The sequence below is a fragment of the Macrobrachium nipponense genome, chromosome 11 (assembly GCF_015104395.2).
Source record: "Macrobrachium nipponense isolate FS-2020 chromosome 11, ASM1510439v2, whole genome shotgun sequence".
Taxonomy (NCBI): Eukaryota; Metazoa; Arthropoda; class Malacostraca; order Decapoda; family Palaemonidae; genus Macrobrachium; species Macrobrachium nipponense.
The window spans coordinates 85,638,403-85,650,902 of record NC_061087.1 but is presented as its reverse complement, the minus strand read 5'-3'; the positions used below and the strand labels follow the sequence as shown (position 1 = coordinate 85,650,902).

Below are 12,500 nucleotides of genomic sequence, written 5' to 3'. Positions count from 1 at the left end.
TTTCACGTGTGAAATCATGTATAATCCATTATGCTAATATGTTACCTATGATTAACTTCCTCCCTATATGCATGAATATCAATGAATGATTGATTTGTATTCTCTGAAGAGTAAATTCATTTCCGTTTCTTTGAAAAATAGAATAAAAAAACTCACTGCATATATGATGCACGACGAAAGGAGTGAAAATAAGATTAGTTTACGAATAACTACCACTTAAGGCCTGTTTTGATGTCGGAAGCCATTTATTTTTTTCTGAGCCAACACCCAGCAAATCTCACGAGGGGGATCTAGTCTTCTTTAAGTTACAAATGCTGCTTCTCTCCTACTACTGTTTTTACTACGACCACTACTTACAAAATTGACTTAAGTAACAGGATAATAACTCTATCAACAGCCATCCCGGCACTGCTACGTGAAAACATCTCAATATGAATGATTGCTTCTTTACTCTGTCCCATTTAAGCTTCTCTAGATGTCCTTGACCTTGAAGTGATTGTTGCCACGAAAGGGCAAATGTGATTTATTGACTGACTGCTCTGATGTTATAAAACTCAATTCAATAATTGGATCGTAAGTTACTTGGAGTGCCAAGTGCTGTTTTTTTATCAAATGATATTTATTTATTTCTTCAATCACCCTGGTTAGCTGGAGCTATTATTATTATTATTTATTTTTTTTCTCTCTCTCTCGATCACAGTCCTCCAATTCGACTGGGTGGTATTTATAGTGTGGGGTTTCGGGTTGCATCCTGTCTCCTTAGGAGTCCATCACTTTTCTTACTATGTGTGCCGTTTCTAGGATCACACTCTTTTGCATGAGTCCTGGAGCTACTTCAGCCTCTAGTTTTTCTAGATTCCTTTTCAGGGATCTTGGGATCGTGCCTAGTGCTCCTATGATTATGGGTACGATTTCCACTGGCATATCCCATATCCTTCTTATTTCTATTTTCAGATCTTGATACTTATCCATTTTTTCCCTCTCTTTCTCTTCAACTCTGGTGTCCCATGTTATTGCGACATCAGTGAGTGATACTTTCTTCTTGACTTTGTCAATCAACGTCACGTCTGGTCTGCTTGCACATATCACCCTATCCGTTCTGATACCATAGTCCCAGAGGATCTTTGCGTGATCGTTTTCTATCACTCCCTCAGGTTGGTGCTCGTACCACTTATTACTGCAAGGTAGCTGATGTTTCTTGCATAGGCTCCAGTGGAGGGCTTTTGCCACTGAATCATGCCTCTTTTTGTACTGGTTCTGTGCAAGTGCCGGGCATTCGCTTGCTATGTGGTTTATGGTTTCATTTTTCGTATTGCACTTCTACCATATGGGAGAGATGTTATTTCCGTCTATCGTTCTTTGAACATATCTGGTTCTTAGGGCCTGATCTTGTGCCGCTGTTATCATTCCTTCAGTTTCCTTCTTTAGCTCTCCCCTCTGTAGCCATTGCCATATGTCATCGCTGGCTAGTTCTTTAGTCTGTCTCATGTATTGTCCGTGCATTGGTTTGTTGTGCCAGTCCTCTGTTCTGTTTGTCATTCTCCTGTCTCTGTATATTTCTGGGTCTTCGCCTACTTTTATTAGTCCTTCTTCCCATGCACTCTTTAGCCACTCGTCTTCACTGGTTTTCAGATATTGTCCCAGTGCTCTGTTCTCGATGTTGACGCAGTCCTCTATACTTAGTAGTCCTCTCCCTCCTTCCTTTCGTGTTATGTATAGTCTGTCGGTATTTGTTCTTGGGTTTCCTGCTTTTCTGATCTATGCTGCGGAGTTCTGCCTTCGTCCATTCCACTATTCCTGTGCTGTATCTGATTACTGGCACTGCCCATGTGTTTATGGCTTTTATCATATTTCCGGCGTTGAGTTTTGACTTCAGTATCGCCTTGAGTCTCTGCAAATATTCTTTCCTGATCGTGTCCTTCATCTCTTGGTGTTTTACATCCCCTCCTTCCATTATTCCCAGGTATTTGTATCCTGTCTCATCTATGTGTTTGATGTTGCTCCCATCTGGTAGCTTTATCCCTTCAGTTCTCGTTACTTTGCCTTTTTGTATGTTGACTAAGGCGCATTTTTCTATTCCAAACTCCATCCTGATGTCCCCAGATACAATTCTTACAGTCTGGATTAGAGTATCTATTTCCTTGATGCTCTTACCATACAACTTGATGTCGTCCATGAACATCAGATGGTTGATTCTGTTGCCTCTTTTCTTGAGTTGGTACCCGGCATCCATCTTCTGTAGTACTTTTGTCATGGGAATCATGGCTACTACGAAGAGTAGTGGGGACAGTGAGTCGCCCTGGAAGATCCCTCTCCTGATATTAACCTCTGCTAGTCTTATTCCAGAGCTTGTAAGTATTGTATTCCAGTTGCGCATTGTATTTTTGAGGAAGCTGATGGTGTTTTCCTCTGCCCCATATATTTTCAGGCATTCTATTAGCCATGTGTGTGGTATCATGTCGAAGGCTTTCTTATAGTCTATCCATGCCATGCTTAGGTTGGTTTTCCTTCTCCTACTGTTCTTCATTATCATTTTGTCTATCAGGAGCTGGTCTTTTGTGCCCCTACACTTCCTTCTGCAGCCTTTCTGTTGGTGGGGGTTGGGGGATGGTGTTTGTCTCCTCTAGGTAAGTTGTAATAGCCTTTCACTGATTGATACCTGTTAGTAACTTCCACATTATTGGTAGGCAAGTGATAGGCCTGTAGTTACTGGCTATATTTCCCTTACTCTTGTCTTTTTGTACTAAGGATGTTCTTCCTGTGGTCATCCATTTGGGTGCATGGTGATTTGAGATACAATGCTGGAGTTGTTCTGCTATTCGTGGGTGTAGGGCCTTGAAGTTTTTGAGCCAGTATCCAGTATTATTATTATTATTATCATCATCTTAGGTGGTTAATGGCACAACAATTAATAATAATAATAACTTGCATAGGTCCGGATGGATTTGTGAGTTTTTACGATCCTCAAGTATCCATGTATGTGTGTATCATGTTTGCAATGGACATGAAGAGAACTTGGTACGAGGCAAAAGAGCTCTGTGAAAGCCACGGCGGCGACTTGGCTTATCTAGACATTGGCTATCTGCACTATGAAGTTATTGACTACATTCTTCAACAACCAGGTAAGGTTCTTGTTATAGTTTTGCTAGGAATACCTTCAACAGTAATAATAATCAGGCTATATTGACTCCTCTGATCTCATTTAAATCCATTACCACTCAAATCAGACTGCCAAGGTCTTCTGCAAATTTCTAAAGCAATGATTTTTTAGGCGAAGTTGCTAAGCCCATGGCCACGCCCCTATAGCTTCGAGCTAATGGCTTCTGACTGTCATGGGTGGTCACCAGTCCTGATATTGAACAGTCAGTGTATTTATTGGAATATTAGTTGGGTTCTGGAGAGTGTGCCTCCACTTAAGGGAAGAAAACCTCGCAAGATTTTTCTTGGAAAACGTATTCAACAATAAATGAAAGGAAAAACAAGACACTAACAGGAACAAACACTAAATTTGAAAGTTTTTATGCTTTCCGAATTAGTTTGGTTTTCAGGTCTAAACCAGGTATGATAGGCTATTATTATTATTATTATTATTATTATTATTATTATGAAAAATGAGCAGATTTTCATAGGAACAAATCTTAATGGCCATCGAATTGCAAAAGAAGCTTCCAATGCAATACAAAGAGCTATTGGAAGTTCCTGTTAATGAAGAGGCTATAGAAAATGGCCAAACAGGATGTCCTCTGAGTCCTGTCTCATCTAATTATTGTTAGGAGCAGGAATCTTCACTTCGAAAAAAAACAAAAAAACTGGAAAGTTACGGACTTCCAGACAGATCAGCAGCCCCAGTATACCACGTAGAACAGAAGAACCTCCGAATGCGGCATTAATTACATCACCCGTGTGGATACAGGAAGCCTTATGAGTTTTCTGGAATTTTCATTAGCTATGAAAAAGAAAACTTGTAGTAAAAAACACTACAAGTTATTTTCCACAATTTAGAATAACTAAGTAAAATGTTACGTACGCAAAATGGCCCAGTGGTTGTGGAACATTCAAGATTAGGAGAATTTCTTGTTGGTGGGAAAACTCTCTTATATAAAGCAGAAATGTACATTACACTTTACAAGTTAACGATCCGGACTATAAATGTAAGTCCTTTCAGTTCGTTTCATCCTTTAGTTAATATATTTATTGGCCCTGAGGTGAATCTCCCTTCTAAGTTGGATGTTCCTGGCTGCATCCATTTTCAAGATTTTATCTTAGAAAACCAGCATTCCCTTCTGATCTGTTGTTGTGGCAGCCGCGGTGTTAAACGACAGAGAAGAGGCTTTGGGTTCTAGAAATCATAACTTAAGATGAATTACAGGTGCTTAAGAATACCTCGTCCCAAGTTGTTAAAACTGCAGATCTGGCTTTAGACACAATTAATGGTAAATTTCAATAGAGTATTGTTCTTCCCTAAGCTTATTCCAATTCATACCTAAGCTGCAGCTGATGTAATTTACTGGTAAAAATTCAAAGTCTATTGTTATTGCTGGTAAAGAATCAACGTTTAAAACACACAACTCCATTACATATATTTAGACAGTAGGTTTCTCATTAAAAGTTTTAGGGACCTGTCTTCACATCTGAGGTTTCTTACTACTAAATGTAAAAACATTCAGACCATATCTTTCTTAACTTACTTAACTGTAAGGTGAGCTGTCTGAATTCTAAGTTCAATTAACTGTTTGGTTTTCTGAAAACCCAATGCAAATAATTTGGTTTAGTTTTAATATCTAAGTTTTGCTAACTACGATCAATATTCTTTCTACAGAATTCAACTAACTGTTGTTTTGAATACCAAATGCGATTAATTATTGTATGGTCAGTCTTTAGGTTACTTGATTCAGGGATCTTTTCCGATATCTTTGGCTGTTGAATATCAAAATAAAGGACCAAAGATCAGTTGGTACTGGATCTCCTTAAGTTTACCAAATTCTTGCTTGCTATCGCGCTATCCTGTCTTAACTGACATTATTATTTGGTAGCTTGGCGCGATGAAGGATTCCATATAGGATGCTCTGACGAACTCGAAGAAGGAAAGTAAGTATAAATCGCTGCATTGTTAAATGCACGTCGTAAGTGATGTTTTATTGTATTAAGAATATTTTTTCCAGAAGGACTGGTACTGAGAAATGCTTCTGAGTTATTGACAATAATGAAATTCATTCTCGAATTTTCAAAACAAAAGACCAACAATAGCTATTAAAGCCGTTATGAGTATTGTAGTATATGAGCAGCTCTTAAATGTATCAACTGATTTGGCTTGTCTTTTCTCATTTATCTTGCTTATCATTTTCGAGGTCATCAGTCGTTACCAATTATCCACCATTTAAATTCTTTTATGTGCCAGCGAATTATCCAGTTACTTCGAAATGTCCTAATTACCCTTCGCGCACACACGCACGCACCCCCCCCCCCCCACATACACACACACACAAATATATATATATATATAGTCGTTATCTTCCTTTGTTTACAGCTGGGTACATACGGATGGTCGCAAGGTAGATATAAAAACGAGTCATTGGCTGCCAGGAGAACCTGATGGATGCACTATGGATAACTACTGTTGTCTCTACCCTCCGCATTTCCTCTATAAGTCCTGTGTTAATGATCAAAGATTGTATGCTATGTGTATGATCTAAGTATAACATTGTATGTAGATGTGAGCCGGGTACAAGACAATTTAAAGATATGGTCTGGATGTGATTAGGATTAATAGAGTACAGGGTTAGAGCGTCCCATCGTTACTGCGCATAATAAGTGACGTAATTGATAGGTGGCCATAAAAGAAAACCAAGAAAATAAATAAATTAAGGGTCACTATAGGAATTGTTTGCCCACACCCATTCTCTATCTCTTTCACGACCTTGTGTGAGAGAGGTCCCCGTTAATCTCCAGGTACTGGAAGATAAGTTTCCTTGTTCTTCACTCTGGTGAGGTCAAATACTGACTGATGACTTTTATTTATCTGAACCTTAGTCAGATCAGCCACGTGACGTCATGCGCGAGATTGTCCTATTTTGGTCAGAAGCGGTCTAACCCTGTACTCTATTAATACTGGATGTGATAGAGCCTCAAGCTGAGAACTAGCGATAACATCAAAGACACAACTATATGTAATTTAGACAACATTAACTCTGCTATAACAGTCTAGATAAAACCATGGTATAACCGTTTTGAATGAAACCTTTTCACAAAATTCTACCAGCCATAACAAGCAGCATATAATGACCTACTTATAACTCAGCATGATAAACAGTATTGTGCGATGGATTTATTTACCATGAATAGGAAATTTCTAATTTGTTATATATAATAGCATATTTCGAATTGCTCTCTGCCCATCAGACCATTAAAGAAGAATCTGTTCCAGGGATTTGTGAACTTTCTCAAATAGGAAATAAAGATTTCGAAATGAAACATTACGGGTTAAAATCTAGACTGGCATTAAAGTAGAATTAACTGTCCAGAGAGGAAGGTTGCTCAAGCTATACTTCGATAAGTCTATGGAGAGGGAAAATCGAATTTTAAAAGAGGATCCATACCGACTGACGGCTCCGATGATGATTTTAATTTTAGATATAAGACTTATTAAAAGAGGTATTTAACAGACATAAAGATACTATTTTCAAGTATATATATATATTATAATATATATATATATATATATATATATATATATATATATATATATATATCTAATAAAAAAAGATTATCAGCGGGGTGACCTAACTTGGCTTACAGAAAAGGTGGTATAAATACCACCTTTTCTGTAAACTTTCCTCATTCATATACCTGAAGAGAGAGACAGCAGTCTCTGAAATATAGTACTTTTCTCTCTATATTTTGGTGTTTTTATTGGCTCCTTTTACTAGATGGAATTCTGTTGTAACAGAACATTTTTACCAGTCATATTATATATGTGTGTGTGAGTGTGTTTGTATATAATCCAACCAAGAGTCACTTATGATGATATATATATATATATATATATATATATATATATACTATATATATATATATAGTGTGTATATATATATATATATATATACCATATATATATAATATGATGTATGTATATATATATAAATAGTATATATATGTATAGTGTATGTATATATATATATATATATATATATATATATATATATATATATATAATCCAACACGAGTTACTTATGATGGTCATCTTCGACGATTTTCAACTCGTAATTTTGACCTGCTTTTTTGTACCTTTTTTTTTATAAACAGAATCAGAACCACGGTGCAAAGAGTAACTTCACAGACAGCGAACAAAGTAAAATATTGTCTATTACAACTCTGATATAATGGCTGAATTCTTCCTCAGCAGCTTAACACCCGTCACGCATTGCATTCACAATGTTATATCCTCGGGGGAAATCACTCATGCCATTTCTTACCAGAATTTAGACCTCTCTTTCTTCTTTCGTGTTTCCCTGTCCTGTGAACATATATATATCCTTAAATCCACGGAAGTGTGAACTTGAAAATGTAGAATATACAACTAAAATACCTGTTCCAAGTCCTTGTTTCACTTACCTTTCTACCGTGGATTTAAGGATATTCTCAAGAACGTGTTCCTTCGTGCTGAAATATATATATATATATATATATATATATATATTATATAGATATATCTATATATATATATACTTATTAATATATATATATTTATTTATTTATAGTCTACGCTCATATAGTTATATATGATGATCTATTGTACAAGAAGTCTTCCGAAGTGTTAACATCTATCAAACTAGAGGTACCAAAATTTACTGAACATCTGAAATGAGTCCAGGCAGTCTAATCATTTCATGAAAGAAAAGATTGTTCAGTTGCACGACGCATGTTAGGATAAATTAGCTTTTACTTAGATTGGAAACTTGAAAAACGTTACCGACACATGTCAAGAGTTTTCAGATATGAAGTTTTAAAATTAAGACGCATTTCTAAGTTTACAGTACCCAATCAGAATTACAGACCTTATCACGTTGTTGGAAATATTTTCAAATTCCCGTCAGCTGGAAATTACGAGACATAACCTCTTACACTAGCATATTTCACGTGAACATTTTCATATTTTCCTGATCCAAAAGATTTACAGAATTTCTAGGCATGAACGGACAGTATGAATCCTGCTGTGTAGTACAAATTTTAGAATAAAACTCTTTTCCTCTTTTAGATCAATGACTCGACAAATACCGCATTCACTTCGTATCCCATGCATCGACAACAGTTGCTCCGAAGTTAATTTATAGTACTAAATCATAGAAGCACTCACGCCATCATTCATGACACGATATGTTAGTATAACAGTGAAAGCCTAACATTAAACACTAAGGTTAATTCAACACCTGAAGTTATTTGTGACACCAAATTCAGGGGAAAGAAAGCATTTTTGTTGGTTCGTAATATTTTAAATATATTTACATAAAAAGTTACATTTTCTCTTTTTATTCAAATAATAATAATAATAATAATAATGTATCGCTATCAAATCTTTCATACTAAACGAAATGTTACAACTACTGACTAGGAACTGGCGAGCGATATCTCCCCTTCACAGTGACGCCAAGATACCCCCAGGATTATTATCGCATTTCCTGTGGTTACTTGTGAGCACCACATCCTTCTAATGTGTCCATGTCGCGACTGACATGATTCCAGTTCCATTTGAGATTCTCGATGGCCATATACAGGTGTAACCTCGTGACAGAGCGCAAAGAGCCAGAACGAAACGTTCTGGCCTTTGAAATGTCACCTTGCGCCGTCCTGACGACGGCAGTAAAAATATTCTCGATCTCCCGTAGGACTGACAGCATCCTGACGACCCCAGACACGAGCCAGTAAGAATCATTCAACAGTTTTCGGGCTTCGTCTTCCAGTCCTTGCAAGCGTAGCATCTCTTCTTCTAAGACGGGGATGTCTCTCTCCAACATCAGTATTCTCCCATTCAAGCGTTTCAGCTCTGCATTCATCTGAATGACTTGATCTTTGTGGTGCTGCATTTGTCCCCTGGTGCGCAGTCTCGCGAATCGACGAGGGAGGGGGTATTCGCGAGTTTGGACAACGTTCCAAATGTCATGAAAGAGGTTGACTAAAACACGGATGCTCATGTCCCGATCAGAGTCAAAAAATGAGCCAGAACTTTTACGAGGCTCAGGTACTAATGACAGATAAGACAATTTGCTCTGCAGTTCGTCTGATATCTTCGCCACCTCCGATTTGGTTTTATCTATTTCTGCCAGTGATTGTAGCTTTTCCTTATGCAAGTGGCCAATAGCTCCTACTGCAGTGATGCGATAATTCCTGAAGTCTGAATAGCTTTCCCACAAGGGTTTCAAAAAATCTGATATTTGGATCTGTAGATACTGTGCATCGATTAAGACATCTCTACCCACATCATACACATACTGAAAGAATTCTTCCATAGGACTCATTACATAATCTTCTGTTTCTCCAGTTTCTGGGTCACTTGCGTGCTCACTGAGGTCATCAACTAGGAAAGTCATGATTGCCTGTGATGAGTAGCCGTAGGCAGAGAAGTTCAAACATGTTTTGACATTTTTTGCTACCTCTATAAACTCCTCCTTTGCCTCCTCCGTGCTCCTCAGAAGAGGCGTCCCTTTCGAAATTGCCTCAGCTGGTTTTCTGTCTTTCAATAGCTCTCTCCTGAAACTGATTTCAAAATCTTTAACCAACAACAAAATTCTGTTCAACGATTTTAATATTCCCTCATTCCCTATCAAGGCATCAACTGTCTGCTGGAGAAAGAGTAAATCTCTATTATATTCGAGTGATATATTCCTAAACATAATGGTTTCTGATGGAGGTACAATTAAGAACTGCTTTGCTTTGATCTCATGAAGAGAGTTGCTTGCATTAGCAACCGCATGACATATTTCAGGCATTTCTTTCAAGATAAATTCAATGTCCCTTTTATACCCGCTAACACTTGTGCTGAATAAAGATGCTTCGCTTATAATATGTTCGCAGGAGTTGGTTTCGAAGTCAGAATTAACAACAAGTGCTGCGCTGTTTTCCAGTTTATCACCGGGATAGAATGTCACACCTTCCTCGGCAGCTGCGTCCCTGGTGCACTGTGGATACTGCGAGTTCCGCCGGTCCAACCAGAAGCAATCTTTCGCTTGCCTATCAAAGAACATACCCTTGGGGCATGTGAACCTAAAGGCCAACCAATGTAGTCCGTGTTCGCTTAAATCAACGCAGTGATAAAATGTCCTACAGTTATCTGTAAAGAAGGAACAAGGTAATCTTCAGTGACAATAAAGAAGGGTAAGGGTATGTAGCTAGTCATTTGGCAGCATCTCTGTTGTTCATGAACCAAAGATGCTATAGAGTGCCATGAACATAGATTTAACCACTGTTATAATTATAAATTTTGCTCTCATGAATTACTGAGTTCTCGAATAGAAATGAAGCGATCTTTCAAAATTTGTGGATACTGAGGACCATCATACCACTAGCAACAGACAACTCAAGGTCTCAGAACTGTTCCATACAAGAATATACATGAAAAGGGGAAAGATCATTAATAATGACAAAAAAAACTAGCCCGAGACTTTGAGCCACATCTGGCCCTCACTCTCTAAGAAACTCTAAAGGGCAGTTAAAATGCACAACGAGAAAACTATCCTTTTGAGCTTTCAGCTAGGATTGATTCTCATGACAACATCACCAGAACCCTATTTCAATTAATAGTATTGATACTTATTGCTATAGTGAGAAGTGAAAAATGCAACGTCTTCCCTCCATATGAGAATATGGCGGGTTTTCAGTAGGTTCATAATACAGATGTATACTACAAGCTGAAGCTTTTGTAGGCATTTGTAAGATTAGTTCAGAATTCTCGTGTAATTATTTTGCCGCTCAGGTACTTGTCTCATAAAAAAGATGAACAGTTACCAATTAATCATAAATATCTTATGCTAAGTATATTAGCTCAACTTAAACCGTTTAGAACAAAGCTACAATAGGAATGAACATCATGATGTAAAAATACATTATGAAAAAATAAAATGATTTGCCGTTTTAAACCCTTCGTTTTGTCCTTAGGTTCTCGGAAGACGTTTCAGCTTCATCTTACAAAGTTAACTATGGTTTACTAGGGGCAAATGTTGAAAGTAATTGTGAGCAGGCATAAGGTTATGAGAGTAAATGGAAACCAGGATTATTGGGCAATTAATTTATGAATGAACAGAATAGGCTGACTGGAAGTGATTTTATTTTGAGAGCAAAGATAACAGATAGGATAATATTAAGATGAGAAAAGGATGAACGAGGAATGCAGTAATGTCTGTGAAATACAGAGCTGGAATGTTTGAAAGGATTGTTGAACCAACTCTCCTTTACGGAAGCGTATACTGACTGCAAATGAAACGAACGAGATGGTTTTGTTCACGTAGCATATGCGGCATAATGGGGACTGAATAGATGAGAAATCTGGAGATACATAGGACATGTAAAGACATTAACATAAGAGAACGGATTGATCACAATGATATGAGATAGTTTTGGCCATGCTTAAAAAGCGGAAGAACATAGGATGGGGAAAGGAAGACCTTGAAGTTGTTGGATATTTGGCCTGGCGGAACGGACTAAATATGCAATAAGCGAAAGAGTGTGTGCAAATTAGAGATGAGAGGCGTTCGACGCACTGCTGATAAACATTTAAAAAAAATTATAAGATGGCTACTAGTGCGGAATGGTTCTGAACTAGAGATTCATGGATGATTCTAGAATTTTAAAAAAATGCTAGCGACCACTGTTTTATTTTGCTCTTGAACCATTCCATGGTAGAGGAAACGACGTTGGAGAAAATAAAAATATCCGCACAATGAGAGAGAGAGAGAGAGAGAGAGAGAGAGAGAGAGAGAGAGAAGCATTGTACCTTTAGAAGGCTGCAGACCATGTCCGGAACATTTGACCAACTTCTTGGTGGCTATCCTCCTTTGATTATTAAAGCCACGTGAGTCATCTTCCTTTGATTTTGAGTGATGTGGAAAGAGGCTGTTCAGAGATCCTCCGCTGTTTTGGAATGGACCGCCTGGGAATATCCAGAGAGCATATAGAGGTTATTGACGCAGTCTGGAAAAAGATGTTACTTAGAAAACGCAAACTGAACCAAAAATTAATTCACTGGGCGCTAGTAGACCTTATACTGGCAGACTTATACCTTTTTTGCATAAGCTAAAACATATATCTTTAACTATCAGGTTTTTTCATTGCGGGAGACATCTCAACATATAATTGACCTTACAGACCATCCTGAATGTCAAGCTTAGGAATTCACAATGGATTAACACCACACGATTGTAAGGACTATAAAACTTATCTGATGTGGACTGAATATATCCATCCGAAAACTACATATGAATTTGTGTACTGGCATCCTATAAAAAATATTA

The 12,500-nt window shown here is 37.6% G+C and overlaps 2 protein-coding genes across 7 annotated transcripts in view; one reads left to right on the top strand and one right to left on the bottom strand.

The window, feature by feature from the left end:
* Positions 1-6,893, top strand: part of LOC135206838 (lactose-binding lectin l-2-like) — a 9,558-nt gene extending 2,665 nt beyond the window's left edge. Inside the window, exons 3-5 of the mRNA XM_064238328.1 lie at positions 2,934-3,122; positions 5,034-5,088; positions 5,528-6,893. Of these exons, the coding sequence (XP_064094398.1) occupies positions 2,934-3,122; positions 5,034-5,088; positions 5,528-5,693 (410 nt within the window). The 3' untranslated portion in view covers positions 5,694-6,893. The remainder of the gene's footprint in view (positions 1-2,933; positions 3,123-5,033; positions 5,089-5,527) is intronic.
* A 1,640-nt stretch (positions 6,894-8,533) lies between these two features.
* The window catches only part of LOC135206885 (uncharacterized), a 197,030-nt gene continuing 193,063 nt past the window's right edge, over positions 8,534-12,500 (bottom strand). For 5 of the 6 annotated variants that reach the window (XM_064238399.1, XM_064238381.1, XM_064238389.1 and 2 more), the window contains 2 exons: positions 11,984-12,139; positions 8,534-10,324 (listed from right to left, as the gene is read on the bottom strand). In XM_064238399.1, coding sequence (XP_064094469.1) covers positions 8,682-10,238 — 1,557 coding nt within the window. In that variant the 5' untranslated portion in view covers positions 10,239-10,324; positions 11,984-12,139 and the 3' untranslated portion in view covers positions 8,534-8,681. Of the gene's footprint in view, positions 10,325-11,983; positions 12,181-12,500 lie in introns of all 6 variants that reach the window. The other variant, XM_064238402.1, reaches the window with a different exon arrangement.